Source organism: Pongo abelii, chromosome 8 (assembly GCF_028885655.2).
Source record: "Pongo abelii isolate AG06213 chromosome 8, NHGRI_mPonAbe1-v2.0_pri, whole genome shotgun sequence".
In the NCBI taxonomy this organism is placed as follows: domain Eukaryota; kingdom Metazoa; phylum Chordata; class Mammalia; order Primates; family Hominidae; genus Pongo; species Pongo abelii.
This window is the reverse complement of record NC_071993.2, coordinates 69,411,465-69,430,464: the sequence shown is the minus strand read 5'-3', so window position 1 is coordinate 69,430,464 and position 19,000 is coordinate 69,411,465. Positions and strand designations below refer to the sequence as shown.

The window sequence follows — 19,000 nt, the reverse complement described above, 5'->3', positions numbered from 1 at the left end:
ATCTTATTCTTTTTTGTTGAGATGGCGTCTTGCTCTGTCACCAGGCTGCAGTGCAGTGGCATGATCTCTGCATGCTGCAACCTCTGCCTCCTGGGTTCAAGCGATTCTTCTGCCTCAGCCCTCCCAAGTAGCTAGGACTACAGACACGTGCCACCATGCCCAACTAATTTTTGTATTTTTAGTAGAGACAGGATTTCACCATGTTAGCCAGGATGGTCTTCATCTCTTGACCTCGTGATCTGCCCGCCTCGGCCTCCCAAAGTGCTGGGATTACAGGCGTGAGCCACTATACCCAGCCAGAATCTTACTCTTAATTTATTCCTTATATCACCTTGAAGAAAGACTTTCTTTTAAAGAACGTCTAGTACATTCATAAGATTCTGCTTTCAAGATGATAAAGTGAATGTGTTTGTCTCTTATCTTTATTAAATATGAGCTGTACTTAATCACAAGCACAAATCCTATAGTAGTAAAATATATTTGTGCTAAGGAAATTGCCAAAATATACATGAGTCATTTTAATTATGTGTGTACACTTATTTAGGTGAGTGAAGACATTACATGGCATTTTTTGGTCCTTTCAGCTGTTACTAGTCATTTCTAAAAGTCTGTCTCCTGAAACTGAGGGAATTTCTTCTCATCTTATCAGAGTTCAGGCTTAGTTCTGTTCTAAAATAAGCAACCGAAAGCGAAATAGTCAGCATGTTTGAAAAGTCAGCAGCACTGTCCTACTACAAATGGCTATTCTTTTCAGAAACAACTGTCCTCTAGAAGTCATCCTGTTAGGTATATTAGAAGCTTAGTTTCATATATTGTCTGGAATTTATTAAATATTGAGTGAACAAACAATATAAAAATATTTCACCACAAATTGTCATCCCTTTAAAAATGCCAGTTTCTGGTGATGTTTGTAACCATTGCAAACCATTGTGACTTGTCTGCTTTGCTTGCCTAAATGTTCTCTCTCATATACTCTATTTGTTCTCTTATATATACTTTATTTATGCTGCTCAGCTATATTTCCCCTCTGATAGGTGTTTCTTTCTCTATAACTGTTGGAAGTTTGCATAGTGATAGAATAAACTAGTTTTGTTAGCAAAGCCCAAAACTATGGACAGTTTTAAAAAGCCCACTGAATACAGACATGGATTTTCAAATTATCCAAAATGGTTGAAAAGATGATCTAAAACCTCTGCCTTTAGCTCAAGAGTTAGGTTTCAAGATTTCAGAAAACTTCAATAAAGATTTCAGTAAAACTTTATGGCCTATATGGTGTGAAAAACAGCATCAGAGTTTGACAATTAGTTTGTCATTTTTTAAACTTTATCTTTTTTAAAGAAAAGTAAGTCTTTGTAGGAAAGGATTAGCATTTCTTTCTCTCAAATCAGTCCTTTGAAAAATTGACATTATAAGAACTGTATTTTTTCCAAAGTCAGCATAATTATGTTCTGTAAACGTCTAAAATAATTAAATTTTCCTCTTTATAAAAACCTCTTTAATTGGGAATTTGAAAACTGCCTGGATATTTGCCGATACTTAGTCATTGTTAATAATTTTTGAAGTGTGATAATAGTTTTGTGGTTATGTGTATCATTGCCTTTCAAAGATATATACTAAAACATTTATAGATGAAATTATATATAGTTCTTGGGGTTTACTTTAGAATAATCTGAAAAGCAAGTGGATGAGGATATAGGTGAAATAAGATTCATCATACATTTTAAATTTGTGTAGATCATTAATGGGTTCCTTGGAAGTCACTGTGCTATTCTATTTACTTTTGTATATGGTTAAAGAAATTTTTAATGTCTCTTAATAGACATGCAGGTCTCTTATTTTGATCACTAGAAGCTAAATTGTTAATCTACTGATAAAGTTTTGTTTTATTTTATTGGTCATGAGAATTTTTTCCTTCCTTCTATTAATAGACTAAAGACATTAAAGAGATAGCCAAAAAGACACAAGCCCTGCCAAAGATGAACTCAAAGAGGCAGCGAATCGTGATCTTCACCCAAGGGAGAGATGACACTATAATGGCTACAGGTACATGTGGGAAATGTGTGATGGATCTAGTATTATGGAGATTAATCAATTACAAAAAAATTCTGTATTCTTTCTATTATAATATATACAATATACATATACAATATATAAAATAAAATATTTTATTTTAATAAATATTTCTACCCTGTATCTCAGTAGAAAAGATTTCATGTTCAAGAAGATAGTTTATTAACATTTAGTTAAATAAACCACTTTGATATAATTTATTTACTTAGTTATCTTGGGGATTTTGTCAATCAAGAAATATCTTTCCTGAATAAAAGAATATATTTCATTTATAAAATACCTACACTAGAGTAAAATAAATTTACTCAATTATGAACAAATGAAATCCAGAACTAAGTTACATTTTCCATTTTTCCTTCAAGAAGAAAATTTCATTTTTTGTTTTATTTTACCATCTATTTTATAGCACTCATAAAACAGGAATTTCATCTAGTAAGCAAACATGTTATTGATTAAAATGATTAATAGTGTTAATATGGAGCTACCCACTATTAAAACCAAAATATAAATGTTTTAATTCTGTCTGTACCATTCAGATTAAAACCAATCAGTTGATTAGTTATTGTAAACTGGAGCAATTTAGTATTACCTATGTGTTTGTTCAGTACTCTGCTAAACACTGAAATATAAAATAGGAACCTTAAAGATCTAACTGGGAATTAAAATAATATTTATAACATATAAGTACAAAGTAAAATATAGTTCTTATCTATTGGTGCAAACTATATGGATTGTATTGACTCAGAAGATCAGTAAATCTTGAAAAAAGATGTTATAGTGAATATGAAGTACATTTGTGTTGAATTAAATATAAAGCCTGAAACAGGCCAAAGATGAAATTACTGTCAAGGTATTTTCTTTCTTTCTTTTTTAAAATAAATTTTATTCTTTATATTTGAGGTTTGTAACATGATGTTATAGGATACATAGATACATATGGATCAACTTTCTTATTTCAGAATAGTCAAAAGCAAGATTCAGAGATTTGTTTCAAAAAATATTTGCTTCAAAGTAATTCATTGAGTGGTAGATAAAGTGAGGGTATAAATGAAATGAGACTGGTAATGAATTAATGGTTGAAGCTAGACAGTGGATATATGGGGGCATCATTATGCTATTATCTCCACTTGTGGATATGTTTTAAATTATCCATAATTAAAACTTTAAAAAAAGAAAGAAAAGTTTTCTAAAAAAAATTTCAAACAAGATTCAGAGATGTTGAGTGGCTTTCCCAAGATACATTGATATCCTTGCTAATCCTTACATTCTAGGAAGGATTAAAAGAAAGGAGGACAAGTGGGCACAGTGGCTCACACCTGTAACCCTAGCACCTTGGGAAGTCAAGGTGGGAGGATTGCTTGATCCCAGGAGTTGGAGACCAGCCTTGGTAACAGCAAGACTTCATCTCTACAAAAAAAAATTTAAAAAAAAAAATTAGCTGAGGGAGTAGTGACACATGCCCATAGTCCTGACTACTTGGGAGGCTGATGCAAGAAGATCACTTGAGCCCAGAAGTTCGAGGCTGTGTTGAGCTATGATCTCTCCACTGCACCCCAGCATGGGTGACAGACCAAGACCCTGTCTCCAAAAAAAAAAAAAAAAAAAAAAGAACGGAGGGCAATGGAGTCAAAGAGGATCAAGTAAGCAAAGGCACAAGTACTAGCAATCTTTTATTGTGGTGGCAAGAAGAACCACCTTGTTAATTTGTACAAGAGAGAAAAGAAACCATGAAAAGATATCCCTGCACTGATACAAACTATCTGAATTGCTTTCTTCCTATAGTATAAGGATTATTCCTGTCTTAGCAGTGGACAGTTTAGGAAAGTGAAAAACATACAGGCTTCTTATAGGAATTGTAGTACTACCTTCAGATTTACAAAATATTCTTTGGTTGCTCTTTGTGGAGACATTCATTTTAAGTCTTTGTATATTCTAGATATACATACTGTACAAGTGTCTTCCTTATTGTGAATTTGCAGTTTTCCCAAAATTGAAAATTAACCTCCCCATCCTGTGACTGTATTTCCTTGTGAACTCATTTTATTCTTTATTAAATCTATTAAGCCATTCTTAGGAATGCTTACAAGCTGGAATTTATTTGAGGAAAGACACTGGCTAATCTTTGCTGTTCCTACCATATGAAAATGAACTTAAATCAGAGGATGCACTATATCTGCAATGCATGATAAATACAAGATGGATAGAGAATCTGTTCAGTGGTGTCAGCTACAAAAGCAAACATGATAAATGTTAATGCAGTTTTGAGCCCTGGGATAAGCTATTCAGTGCACAAGCATAGCCGAATCTCTTTGCTATGTTGTTATTCATTGCAGCCAAATAAATGTCAATAATAAAAGAGAATTAAAGATTTTCATTTCCCAGAGGCAGTCCTCTAATACGGCTTGATCTTTCATTTCATTTGTAATTCGTTCTCATGTCAGGATGCAATCATTCGCCAGGCTCTGGGTGTCATGTTAAGCCATTTAATAATGATTAAGAACATAAAAATGCTTGGCCTGTGGGGCAATTCACAAAAGAGATGCCAATTTGTTATTGTTTTCCCTCCTTTCCTCTTGAATATGGATCAGCTTTTTCCCACCTCCTAGCATTAAAATACTAATGGAAGATAGGGAGGGAAAGTGTCCCTTAATTTACCATAAGTGACATTCCAGAATGGCACAAGGCAGTGCTAACACACATATTAAAAGACTAATTAGGAATCATTGTGCCTTAAACCTATTTTTTTTATTATACTTTAAGTTCTGGGATACATGTCCAGAATGTGCATGTTTGTTACATAGGTATGTATACACATGCCATGGTGGTTTCCTACACCTATCAACCCATCATCTACATTATGCATTTCTCCTAATGCTATCTCTCCCTGAGCTCCCCCACCCCCCGACAGGCCCTGGTGTGTGATGTTGCCCTCCTTGTGTCCGTGTGTTCTCATTGTTCAACTCCCACTTATAAGTGAGAACATGCGGTGTTTGGTTTTCTGTTCCTGTGTTAGTTTGCTGAGAATGATGGTTTCCAGCTTCATCCATGTCCCTGCAAAGGACATGAACTCATCCTTTTTATGGCAGCATAGTATTCCATGGTGTATATGTGCCACATTTTCTTTAGCCAGTCTATCATTGATGGGCATTTGGGTTGACTTTGCTATTGTGAATAGTGCTGCAATAAACATATGTGTGTATGTGTCTTTATAGTAGAATGATTTATAATCCTTTGGGTATATACGCAGTAATGGGATTGCTGGATCAAATGGTATTTCCGGTTCTAGATCCTTGAGGAATCACCACACTGTCTTCCACAATGGTTGAACTAATTTACACTTCCACCAACAGTGTAAAAGCATTCCTGTTTCTCCACATCCTCACCAGCATTTGTTGTTTCATGACTTTTTAATGATCACCATTCTAACTGACATGAGATGGTATCTCATTGTGGTTTTGATTTGCATTTCTCTAACGACCAGGGATGATGAGTTTTTTTCCTATGTTTGTTGGCTGCATAAATAATCTTCTTTTGAGAGGTGTCTGTTCATATCCTTTGCCCACTTTTTGATGTGGTGGTTTGTTCGTTTTTTGTAAATTTGTTTAACTTCTTTGTAGATTCTGGATATTAGCCCTTTGTCAGATGGATAGATTGCAAAAATTTTCTCCCATTCTGTAGGTTGCCCGTTCACTCTGATGATAGTTTCATTTGCTGTGCAGAAGCTCTTTAGTTTAATTAGATCCCATTTGTCAGTTTTGACTTTTGTTGCCATTACTTTTGGTGTTTTAGTCATGAGTCTTTGCCCATGCCTATGTCCTGAATGGTATTGCCTAGGTTTTCTTCTAGGGTTTTTATGGTTTTAGGTTTTATGTTTAAGTCTTTAATCCATCTTGAGTTAATTTTTGTATAAGGTGTAAGGAAGGGGTCCAGTTTCAGTTTTCTCTATATGGCTAATTTTCCCAGCACCATTTATTAAATAGGGATTCTTTTCCCCCATTGCTTGTTTTTGTCAGATTTGTCAAAGATCAGATGGTTGTAGATATGTGGCATTATTTCTGAGGCCTCTGTTCTGTTCCATTGATCTATATATCTGTTTTCATACCAGTACCATGCTGTTTTGGTTACTGTAGCCTTATAGTATAGTTTGAAGTCAGGTTAGCATGATGCCTCCAGCTTTGTTCTTTTTGCTTAGGATTGTCTTGGCTATACGGGCTCTTTTTTGGTTCCATATGAAATTTAATATTCTCTAATTCTGTGAAGAAAGTCAGTGGTAGCTTGATGGGGAAAGCATTGAATCTGTAAATTACTTTGGGTAGTTTGACCATTTTCATGATATTGATTCTTCCTATCCGTGAGCATGGAATGGCTTTCCATTTGTTTGTGTCCTCTCTTATTTCCTTGAGCAATGGTTTGTAGTTCTTGAAGAGGTCCTTCACATCCCTTGTAAGTTGTATTCCTAGGTATTTTATTCTCTTTGTAGCAATTGTGAATGGGAGTTCACTCATGATTTGGCTCTCTGTTTGTCTATTATTGGTGTATAGGAATGCTTGTGATTTTTGCACATTGATTTTGTATCCTGAGACTTTGCTGAAGTTTCTTATCAGCTTAAGGAGATTTTAGGCTGAGACGCTGGGGTTTTCTAAATATACAGTCATGTCATCTGCAGACAGAGACAATTTGACTTCCTCTCTTCCTATTTGAATACTCTTTATTTCTTTCTCTTGCCTGATTGCCCTGGTCAGAACTTCCAATACTGTGTTGAATAGGAGTGGCGAGAGAGGGCATCCATGTCTTGTGCTGGTTTTCAAAGGCAATCCTTCCAGCTTTTGCCCGTTCAGCGTGTTATTGGCTGTGGGTTTGTCATAAATAATTCTTATTATTTTGAGATACATTCCATCAATACCTAGTTTTTTGAGAGTTTTTAGCATGAAAGAGTGTTGAATTTTATCGAAGGCCTTTTCTGCATCTATTGAGATAATCATGTGGCTTTTGTCATTGGTTCTGTTTATGTGATGGATTACATTTCTTAATTTGCGTATGTTGAACCAGCCTTGCATCCCAGGGACGAAGCCGACTTGATCATGATGGATAAGCTTTTTGATGTGCTTCTGGATTCAGTTTGCCAGAATTTTATTGAGGACTTTTGTGTCAATGTTCATCAGGGATATTGGCCTGAAATTTTCTTTTTTTGTTGTCTCTGCCAGGTTTTGCTGTCAGGATGATGCTGGCCTCATAAAATAAATTAGAGAGGAGTCCCTCTTTTTCTATCGTTTGGAATAGTTTCAGAAGGAATGGTACCAGCTCCTCTTTGTACCTCTGAAAGAATTCAGTTGTGAATCCGTCTGCTCCTGCGCTTTTTTTGGTTGATAGGCTATTAATTACTGCCTCAATTTCAGAACTTGTTATTGGTCTATTTAGGGATTCAACTTCTTCCTGGTTTAGTTTTGGGAGGGTGTATATGTCGAGGAATGTATCCATTTCTTCTAGATTTTCTAGTTTATTTGCATAGAGATATTTATAGTATCCTCTGATGGTAGTTTATATTTCTGTGGGATCAGTGGTGATCTCCCCTTTATCATTTCTTATTGTGTCTATTTGATTCTTCTCTCTTTTCTTCTTTATTAGTCTAGCTAGCAGTCTATCTATTTTGTTAATCTTTTCAAAAAACCAACTCCTGGATTCATTGATTTTTGGAAGGGTTTTTTTGTGTCTAACTCCTTCACTTCTGCTCTGCTCTTAGTTATTTCTTGCCTTCTGCTAGCTTTTGAATGTGTTTGCTCTTGCTTCTCTAGTTCTTTTAATTGTGATGTTAGGGTGTCGATTTTAGATCTTTCCCACTTTCTCCTGTGGGCATTTAGTGCTATAAATGTCCTTCTTAACACTGCTTTAGCTGTGTCCCAGAGATTCTGGTACGTTGTGTCTCTGTGCTCATTGGTTTTAAAGAACTTATTTATTTCTGCCTTAATTTCATTATTTACCCAGTAGTCATTCAGGAGCAGATTGTTCAGTTTCCATGCAGTTGTGTGGTTTAGAGTGAGTTTCTTAGTCCTGAGTTCTAATGTGATTGCACTGTGGTCTGAGAGACTGTTTGTTATGATTTCCATTATTTTGCATGTGCTGAGGAGTGTTTTACTTCCAATTATGTGGTCAATTTTAGAATAAGTGTGATGTGGTGCTGAGAAGAATGTATATTCTGTTGATTTGTGGTGGAGAGTTCTGTAGATGTCTATTAAGTCTGCGTGGCCAGAGCTGAGTTCAAGTCCTGAATATCGTTGTTAATTTTTGGTCTCGTTTATCTAATATTGACAGTGGGGTGTTAAAATCTCCCACTATTATTGTGTGGGAGTCTAGGTCTCTTTGTAGGTCTCTAAGAACTTGCTTTATGAATCTGGGTGCTCCTATATTTGGTGCATTATTTAGGATAGTTAGCTCTTCTTGTTGAATTGATCCCTTTACCATTATGTAACGCCCTTCTTTGTCTTTTTTGATCTTTGTTGGTTTAAAGTCTGTTTTATCGCAGACTAGGATTACAACCCCTGCTCTTTTTTTGCTTTCCACTTGCTTTGTAAATATTCCTCCATCCCTTTAGTTTGAACCTACGTGTGTCTTTGCACATGAGATGAGTCTCCTGAAAACAGCACACCAATGGGTCTTGACTCTTTATCCAATTTTCCAGTCTGTGTTTTTCAGTTGGGGCATTTAGTCCATTTACATTTAAGGTTAATATATTATGCGTGAATTTGATCCTGTCATTATGATGCTAGCTGGTTATTTTGCCCGTTAGTTGATGTGGTTTCTTCATAGTCTTGATGGTCTTTACAATTTGGTATGTTTTTGCAGTGGCTGGTACCAGTTTTTCCTTTCCATATTTAGTGCTTCCTTCAGGAGCTCTTGTAAGGCCGGCCTGGTGGTGACAAAATCTCTCAGCATTTGCTTGTCTTTAAAGGATTTTATTTCTCCTTTGCTTATGAAGCTTAGTTTGGCTGGATATGAAATTCTGGGTTGAAAATTCTTTTCTTTAAGAATGTTGAATGTTAGCCCTCACTCTCTTCTGGCTTATAGGGTTTCTGCCGAGAGATCCGCTGGTAGTCTGATGGGCTTCCCTTTGTGGGTAACCCGACTTTTCTCTCTGGCTGCCGTTAATACTTTTTCCTTCATTTCAACTTTGGTGAATCTGACAATTACGTGTTTTGGGGTTGCTCTTCTCAAGGAGTATCTTTGTGGTGTTCTCTGTATTTCCTGAATTTGAATGTTGGCCTGTCTTGCTAGGTTGGGGAAGCTCTCTTGGATAATATTCTGAAGAGTGTTTTCCAACTTGGTTCCATTCTCCCCATCACTGTCAAGTACACCAATCAAATGTAGGTTTGGTCTTTTCATATAGTCCCATATTTCTTGGAGGTTTGTTAGTTCCTTTCCATTCTTTTTTCTCTAATCTTGTCTTCATGCTTTATTTCATTAAGTTGATCTTCAATCTCTGATATCGTTTCTTCTGCTTGATCAATTTGGCTATTATACTTGTGTATGCTTCACGAAGTGTTCATTCCGTGTTTTTCAGCTCCATCAGGTCATTTATGTTCTTCTCTAAACTGGTTATTCTAGTTAGCAATTCCTCTAACCTTTTTTTCAAGGTTCTTAGCTTCCTTGCATTGGGTTAGAACATGGTCCTTTAGCTCGGCGGAATTTGTTATTACCCACCTTCTGAAGCCTACTTCTGTCAATTTGTCAAACTCGTTCTCTGTGCAGTTTTGTTCCCTTGTTGGTGAGAAGTTGAGATCCTTTGGAGGAGAAGAGGCATTCTGGTTTTTGGAATTTTCAGCCTTTTTTCACTGGTTTTTCCTCATCTTCGTGGATTTATCTACCTTTGGTCTTTGATGCTGGTGACCTTCGGATGGGGTTTTTGTGTGGACATCCTTTTTGTTGATGTTGGTGCTATTCCCTTCTGTTTGTTAGTTTTCCTTCTAACAGTCAGGCCCCTCTGCTGCAGGTCTGCTGGAGTTTGCTGGAGGTCCACTCCAGACCCTGTTTGCCTGGGTATCACCAGCAGAGGCTGCAGAACAGCAAAGATTACTGCCTGTTCCTTCCTCTGGAAGTTTTGTCTCAGAGGGGCATCCGGCAGATGCCAGCTGGAGCTCTCCTGTATGAGGGGTCTGTCAACCCTTGCTGGGAGGCATCTCCCAGTCAGGAGGCATGGGGGTCAGGGACCCAGAGGCAGTCTGTCTGTTAGCAGAGCTCGAGCGCTGTGCTGGGAGATTTGCTGCAGAGCTGGTAGGCAGGAAAGTTTAAATCTGCCGAAGCTGTGCCCACAGCCATTCCTTCCCCCAGGTGCTCTGTCCCAGAGAGATGGGAGTTTTATCTATAAGCCCCTGACTGGGGCTGCTGCCTTTCTTTCAGAGATGCCCTGCCCAGAGAGGAGGAATCTAGAGAGGCAGTCTGGCTACAGTGGCTTTTCCAAGCTGCAGTGGGCTCCACCCAGTTCAAACTTTTTTGCGAACTTTGTTTGCATCTTTGTTTACACTGTTAGGGGAAAACCGCCTACTCATGCCTCAGTAATGGCGGTCGCCCCTCCCCCCACCAAGCTTGAGCATCCCAGGTCGACTTCAGACTGCTGTGCTGGCAGCGAGAATTTCAAGCCAGTAGATCTTAGCTTGCTGGGCTCTGTCCGGGCAGAATCTGCTGAGCTAGACCACTTGGCTCCCTGGCTTTATCCCCCAGTGAACAGTTCTGTCTTGCTGGCGTTCCACACGCCTCTGTGGTATGAACAAAAACTCCTGCAGCTAGCTTGGTGTCTGCCCAAACAACAGCCCAGTTTTGTGCTTGAAACCCAGGGCCCTGGTGGTGTAGGCACCCGAAGGAATCTCCTGGTCTGCGATTTGTGAAGACCTTGGGAAAAGTGTAGTATCTGGGCCGGAGTGCACCATTTCTCACAGCACAGTCCCTCATGGCTTCCCTTGACTAGGGGAGGGAGTTCTCAACCCCTTGCACTTCCCTGGTAAGGCGACGCCCCACCCTGCTTCCGCTCGCCCTCTGTGGGCTGCACCCACTGTCTAATCAGTCCCAATGAGATGAGCCAGGACTCTCAGTTGGAAATGTAGAAATTACCCACCTTCTGCATTGATCTCGCTGGGAGGTGCAGACCGGAGCTGTTCCTATTCAGCCATCTTGCCAGCCACCCAAACCTATTTTTAAATGATCACACTGTTAAGTTTGCAGTACTTAGCAATAATGTATCAAAATGTTTCCTTGGAGTTTTATTCTACAGACCTATCTCCTTTTGAGATATGATATATATAAACTACTTTCTCTTATTTTATAAATTTAATTCTTTAAATTGCCTGTAAATCTAAAGTATTTTCTGCTCACCCTGTTTTATGGGTCATACCTCTTTTAGATTGAGTTTCCACCTACCCTAGAGGTTCTGTCACATACCAATCATTGTTTCAGTCCTTGCAGGTTAATCGAGTTCCAAAAAAATTTTCAAGGGAGTGCTGGGCACTGAAAAATATTAAGAGTAACAGGCTGGGCAATTCCACAGCTGAGTATATGTCCAAAATAATTGAAGCAGGAACCTAAACAGATATATGTCCACCCATCTTCATAGCAGCATTATTCACGATAACCAAAAGGTAGAAGCAATCCAACTGTCCATCAACAGATGAACAGATAAATAGAATGTGATATATACATACAAAGGAATATTATTCAGCTTTAAAAAAGAAGGAAATCCTAACATGCACTACAACATGGATGAACCTTGAAGACATTATGCTAAGTGAAATAAGCCAGTCACAGTGGGATAATTACTGTGTGATTCCATTTATGTGACATACCTAGAGTAGTTAGCTTTATAGACAAAGTAGAATGATGTTAGCCAGGGGCTGGGGGAGGGGCTGAATGGGAAGTTATTGTTTAATGGGTAAAAAGTTTCAGTTTTGCAGGATGAAAAAGTTGTAAAGATGGGTAGTGATAATTGCACAATAATATGAATGTACAATGGCACTGAGCTGTATATTCAACAATGCTTAAAATGTTAAATTTTATGTATATTTTTATTTTTTAAGCTTATTTTTCAATTTAAAAAAAATTAAACATAACCTAAAGAGTAAGATGCTGGGGGTGAAGGCAGAGAAGATAACTGTCCATTTTGATCCTCTTTATAAATGTTGAATGAATCTGTTGAATAACATGGCAGTAAGGTGAAGGAAATCATTTCTGTGTTTATAAACTGGAAAAACTAACAGTGTTCTTTACCTGTTGGAGAGAAACTACTAATGAGATCTTCATACAATAAAACCTTATTATATTAAGCATTGTAGTAAAAAAGTAAATATATATGTATGTAAATACATATATAGTGCTTTATAGAAAGTTTAAACTTCCCCAAGTTTCTATACTAAATAAATCACCAAAAATTGGAGAAAGCAATACGACTTTTGTTCTGAATTGGAAATAATGTGTTTCCAATTAAATAGGTCCACTGAAAAATAAATTGTAGATTTTTCTGTTTTGTTTGTTTTAAGACCAGGCCTCGCTCCGTCGCCCAAGCTGGAGTACAATGGCACAGTCATGGTTCACTGCAACCTCAACCGAGCTGAAGTGATCCTCCCTTCCCAGCCTCCTAAGTAGCTGGGACTACAGGTGCCTACCACCCTGCCCAGCTAATTTTTTTGTATTTTTTCTTTGGTGGAGACTGGGTTTTGCCATGTTGCCCATGCTAGTCTCAAACTCCTGAGCTCAAGGAATCTGCCTTCCTAGGCCTCCCTCCTAAAATGCTAGGATTACAGGTGTGAGCCACCACACCTGGCCTAAATTGTAGACTTTTCTGAACACTCAGAATTCTTGTTTGAATTGTAATTTTTCACAAAGGGAGAAAATATATTAAGTCAAATGTTTTCAACTGGAAGACTGGTGCTGTCACATCAAAATCACCTAGTGAGTTTTTGGTAAATACAGTCCTACCTTATTTATTTTTTTTTTTAATTTTAGAATTGGGGGAGGGTGTGATACTTTTTCAGGGTTGTTACATGGATGTATTACATAAGGCTGGTGTTTGGGCTTCTATTGAACCCATCACCCAAATAGTAAATATAATACCCAATAGGTAGTTTTTCAACTCACCCCCACCCACTTCCTGCCTCCCCCTTTATGTCCATGTATACCCATTGTTTACCTCCCACTTATAAGTGAGAGTGTGGAGCATATGGTTTTCTGTTTCTGGGTTAATTCACTTTGGATAATGTCCTCTGGCTGCATCTATGCTGCTGCAAAGGACATTATTTCCTTCTTTGTTATGGCTGCATAGTATTCCATGGTGTATATGTACCACACTTTCTTTATCCAGTCCGCTGTTGATGGACACTTAGGTTGATTCCGTGACTTTGCCATTATGAATAGTGCTGTAATAAACATAAGAATGCAGGTATCTTTTTGGCAGAACAATTTCTTTTACTTTGGGTAGATACCCAGTAGTGGGGTTGTTGGATTGAATGGTAATCCTGTTTTTAGTTCTTTGATAAAGTTCCAAACTGCTTTCCACAGGGGCCGAACTAACTTACATTCCCAGCAACAGTATGTGTTTCCTTTTCTCTGTATCCTCGCCAACGTGTAATTTTTTGACTTTTTAATAATAGCTGTGCTAACTAGTGTGATGATATCTCATTGTGGTTTTAATTTGCATTTATCTGATTATTAGTGATGTGGAACATTTTTCGTATGTTTGTTGGCTGCTTGTATGTTCCCATTTTAAAAAATTTTATTGATTTATTTGTGTTTTATAGAGAAAGGGTCTTGCTATGTTGCTCAGGCTGGTCTCATACTTCTTGAGGCTCAAGCAGTTCTCCTGCCTCAGCCTTCCAAAGTGCTGAGATTACAGACGTGAGCCACCGTGCCCAGCTGTATGTCTTATTTTGAAGTGTTTGTTCATGTCCCTTGCCTACTTTTTAATGGAGTTATTTGGGTTTTTCTTGTTAATTTGTTTAGGTTCCTTATAGATTCTGGATGTTAGTCCTTTGTTGGTTGCATAGTTAGCAAATATTTTCTCCCATTCTGTAAGCTGTCTGTTTACTTTGTTGATAGTTACTTTTGTTGTGCACAAACTCTTTAGTTAAGTTACAATGGTCAATTTTTATTTTTATTGCATTTGCTTTTGAGGTCTTAGTCATAAATTCTTTGCCTAGGCCTATGTGCAGAATAGTTTCTCCTAGGTTTTTTCTAGGATTTTTATAGTTTGAGGTTTTATGTGTAAGTCTTTAATCTATCTTGAGTTAATTTTTGTATATGGTGAGAGGTAGGGATCCAATTTCATAATTCTGCATATGGCTAGCCAGTTTTCTCAATATCATTTATTGAATTGAGTGTCCTATCATCACTGTTTATTTTTGTTGACTTTGTGTAAGATCAGTTGGTTGTAGGTTTGTGGCTTTACTTCTGGGTTCTCTATTTTGTTCCATTGATCTATGTGTCATATTTTTGTGCCAATACCATGCTATTTTGGTTACTATACCCTAGTAGTATAGTTTGAAGTCAGGTAATGTGATGCCTCTGGCTTCGTTTTTTGCTTAGGATTGCTTTGGCTATTCAGCTGCCCTGCCTTCTTAAACGCACCTTTCTTTCAATCTGATACAACCCTGTGAGGAGTATTAGAAAATACATCTTCAAGGAGATGTTTGAGAATGCGGGCAGTACAGTCTGGGGCAAGGGGAGTGTAGGATTGTGTATGGTTGAAAATGTTCCCTTAGGTGATATAGCAATGCTGTCTATCCTCCACCTGTCACTTTGAGAATCACTGGATTAGGTGATTTAATAATGCTGCAAGTTCCGTGATCCAGTGGAATAACGAAAACAGAACCTTTTAACAGCTAACTGTCTAGTTCTTCAATAACTCAGGCCTTGGGAAATGCTTCTTTTTTCAATCCTTCAAAATCCATCCACACTTACAGGCTATCTACAGTTTACTTTAGTCTCCTACCTTTGAGGTGCTTATAATTTAACATAGTTACATCCCAATGCCCTTTGTCATTTTATTTTAAGTAAATGGGGTTATTGACGTTACTTGTCTTCATGTTCCTGAGTCCTTAAAGAAACGCGTGACCTCATCTGCTAGTTAAGTTTTCATGTTCTATGAAAACACTCAATGCTGCCCATTACTGTGTAAGAAAAGGTCAGTGTGATTTGCAATTCTGGTAGACGTAAAGTTCAGAAAATGTGCATTAGAAAAAGCAAACTCTAAAGGAAAACAATCTCAGTATTGGAAGAATAATGTCAGCACATGATCCCAACTCAAAATATTAATATAAATCATTTTTAAAATGTCTCTACTACAGCCAAGTCAATTTTAAATGATAATCTTGTTGGCATAGATTGGTGATGGTAAAGATAGAATAAACTAAGTGGCATTCTTTTAAAATGTCTTGTATGGCATTCATAGAAAAAAGTTCTTACCAGGTAAGATCTTAGAGAAAATATATTTCTCACCTATGAATGTAAGTTACTAAGTTATTAGCTCATGTTCCATTTTTAGATTATTGTAATCACAAAAGATAAACTCCTTTAATTAATTGGTCAAAAATAATTTTAGAATAATATGTGCACCTGTCACATTTTTGACAAAGTAATATCTTTGGGATGTGGTTCATTTAGTTCAGTGATCTCAAGCCTGAAGAAATGAGACTTCTTTCAACTCCCACCTTTTTATTGAAAAGGATCCTGCTAGAAGGCAAAATAAGAGGCAGCCTATCCTAAGCAGATATGAGCCCTATTATAGCACTGATTTCTGGAGGGATGTTTAAGTCAGATTTGTTGAGATATAGATTACATATGGTAAAATCCGCAAATATGTTACTAAATAACATGCAACAACCACCACAGACTATAGACCACCTTGTACAGTTTGTATTGAAGTATAATGTGCATACAAAATTGATACAACTTTTCATTAAGTTGATGGACCTGTGTAGCTATAACCAGATCAGGAAATACAATACTTAATAGCACTTTAGAAGCTTCTCCTTGTGCCCCCTCCTAATCTTTATCCCCACTGAAGGTAACCATTGTCTTAGCTTCTACTACTGACAGTTAGCTTTGCCTGTTTTTGAAATGGAACCACTCAGTATGTAGACTTTTGTCTGCTCTATCTCCATCCATTTTTGTGCACTTTCTTACTTTTTGACAACATAAGATCCCCCAGGCTCACGTTGTATTTTCTCCACTTCAGTCCTGTAATCAACTATTTCTTCAAGGAACCCTGGTTCCCTTTATTGAAGAATGGTTTTTAGAAACCTGTAACTGTGCTCTAGATATGCTCTTTGTTCCTTGAGTGTCTTTGCTTCTAGGCCCTCTTAGCAAACAGAACTTGGCAATATATGTATGTATAATAACCTATGTATACTCAGTCATCTATATTTATTTCTGTATCTATATGTTTATATATTTTTAAAACATGAAGTCATACTGATAACTTTTATTTCAGTCCAGTAGCACAAGGTTCATTCTAGACTTCATTCTTCCTTTTTTACAACTTCTTCCCTTGACATTGAAAATTCTGGCTCTCATTATCTAAAATGTATTTACTTATTTGTTTTATCCTAAAGTAGTTTTGAATTGCTCACCCATACCCTTGTATGAGAAAGAGATTTACCCTTTAGAGTATAATATTTGCTTACAGTTCTTTTTTTCTGTAGCCCAATAGTGTCCAGTCAATATATAGTTATCCAAAGTAAATTAGCTCTTTTATTTCATCCACTTATTATGGTTACATTATTCATTTGTAATAGAGGTAGGGTCACTTGTTAAGAGTATTCCATTTTAGTTTCTTTTCACATCCTGATTGGGGTTTTATTTTCTCAATAAATAAAATTCACTTTTTGTAGTGTCAAGTTCTGTGGGTTTTGACAAATACATAAGATCATGTAACCACCACCATAGTTATGATACCAAAGAGTTACATTTTTCAGTTCCAGATTTGCAAGGATGGTACCAATATAAACTCCCCCAATTTTATGAGACGGCACTAATTGTTCCACATCTCTACCAGTATTTGCTACTATCCATCTTTTTAATTTTAGCCATTCTGATGAGTATGTAACAGACCTTATAATGATTTTGATTGGAATTTTTCTGATGTGTAGTGAGATGAAGCTCCTTTTCATCTGCTTACTGGCATTTGTTTTTTTGTGTGTAGTTTTGTTTTTTTTTTTTTGTTTTTTGAGATGGAACCTCACTCTGTCGCCCAGGCTGGAGTGCAGTGGCACGATCTCGGCTCACTGCAATCTCCACCTCCTGGGTTCGAGCGATTCCCTTGCGTCGGCCTCCCGATTAGTTGGGACTACAGGTGCCCACCATCACGCCCGGCTCATTTTTTTATTTTTAGTAGAGACGGGGTTTCACCATGTTGGCCAGGCTGGTCTTGAACTCCTGACCTCAAGTGATCCACCTGCCTCGGCCTCCCAAAGTCCTGGGATTACAGGTGTGAGCCACCGTGCCTGGCCTTGCTTACTGGCATTTGGATATCTTCTTTGATTGTACTGCTGTTGGAGTCTTTTGCCCATATTGAGTTGTCTTATTGACTTAGAACTCTTTTTTCAGCCTGTATGCAAGTCTTTTGTTAGATAAATGTATTGTAGATATCTTCTTCTACTCTGTGGCTTGCCTTTTCACTCTCTTCATGGTATCTTTTGATAAACAAAAGTTCTTGATTTTAATATAGTGCAATGCATAATGTTTTCCCCTTTTGATTAGTGCTTCTCATATTCCTTTAAAGAAAATCATGGCAGATCTCAAACTTGTGAAGATATTCTTCTGTTGTTTTTTTCTAAAACTTCTATTCTTTTACTTTTTTCAACTAGCACAATTCATCTAAGATTAATTTTTATATATATAAGGTGTAGTAGGGTAGGAAGACTGATTCATTTATTTTGCCCATATGAATAACCAATTGACCCCGCATCATTCACTGACAGGAATATCCTTTCCCTAACTGCATTACACTGACACCTTTGTCATGTTTCAGATGACCTTATATGGGCGAGTCTTTTTTTAGGCTATTTCATTGTCCTCATTCTCTATCCTTTACCAATTGCACTCTCCTGATAACTTAGGTTTATAATCAGTCTTTTTATCTGGCAATGTCAGTCTTCTGAGTTTGTTCTTCAAGATTATCCTGGCTTTTCTTGGCTCTTTGCATTTCTACTTAAATTCTAGAACTGGCCTGTTAATTGTCACCAAACAAATTTTAAAAAAATTCTTTACTAGAATTTTTTCAGATTATATTGAATCTGCAGTCAATTTGGAGAAAACTTATTTCTTTACAGTATTTTGTCTTCCAATCCATATTTTCCTCTATTTATGCAGTCTTTAATTTTTCTCAGGATTTTTTTTCTTTTCAGTGTAAAGGTCTTGTATATGTATCTTTTGTAAGATTCTTAGGTTTTCGATGCTATCTATTTTTAAATGGCATCCTTTTAGGTTTCTGTTTCTATTTGTTTTTTACTGGTATACAGATTTTTAAATGATCTTTTTCACATATTAACTGCAATAACATATCAGATAATTATTTTGGATTTTCTATGCATATAATTATACCATCTGTGAATAAAAATAATGCATTTCTACTTTTCCAATTGTCATACAGTACTTTTTTTCTTACTACACTAGTTAGCACAGTAAGACATGTAGAATACAAGTGAATTGAAATGGTTATAGTGAGCACCTTTGTCTTATTCCCGATATCAGTTGAAAAACCTTCAATATTTTATCAAAAAGGATAATGTTTGCTATAGTCTCTTTGTAGATACTCTATCAGATAAAGGAAATTTCTTCCCATTAATAGTTTGCTGAGAGTTTTTTTTTGTTCTTAAGAGATTTTTAAAAAATCATGAATAGTTGTTGTATTTCATCAGATAATGTTTTTGCATGTAAAATTACTATATGATTTTTT

General features: G+C 36.8%; 1 protein-coding gene across 11 annotated transcripts in view; it reads left to right on the top strand.

Moving 5' to 3' along the window:
• ADK (adenosine kinase) overlaps window positions 1-19,000 on the top strand; it is a 564,491-nt gene that overhangs the window by 453,351 nt on the left and 92,140 nt on the right. For 8 of the 11 annotated variants that reach the window (XM_024253829.3, XM_024253826.3, XM_024253824.3 and 5 more), the window contains one exon: window positions 1,929-2,043. The exons of the other annotated variants lie outside the window; for them this stretch is intronic. In XM_024253829.3, the coding sequence (XP_024109597.1) occupies window positions 1,929-2,043 (115 nt within the window). The remainder of the gene's footprint in view (window positions 1-1,928; window positions 2,044-19,000) is intronic. 11 annotated transcript variants of the gene reach the window in all.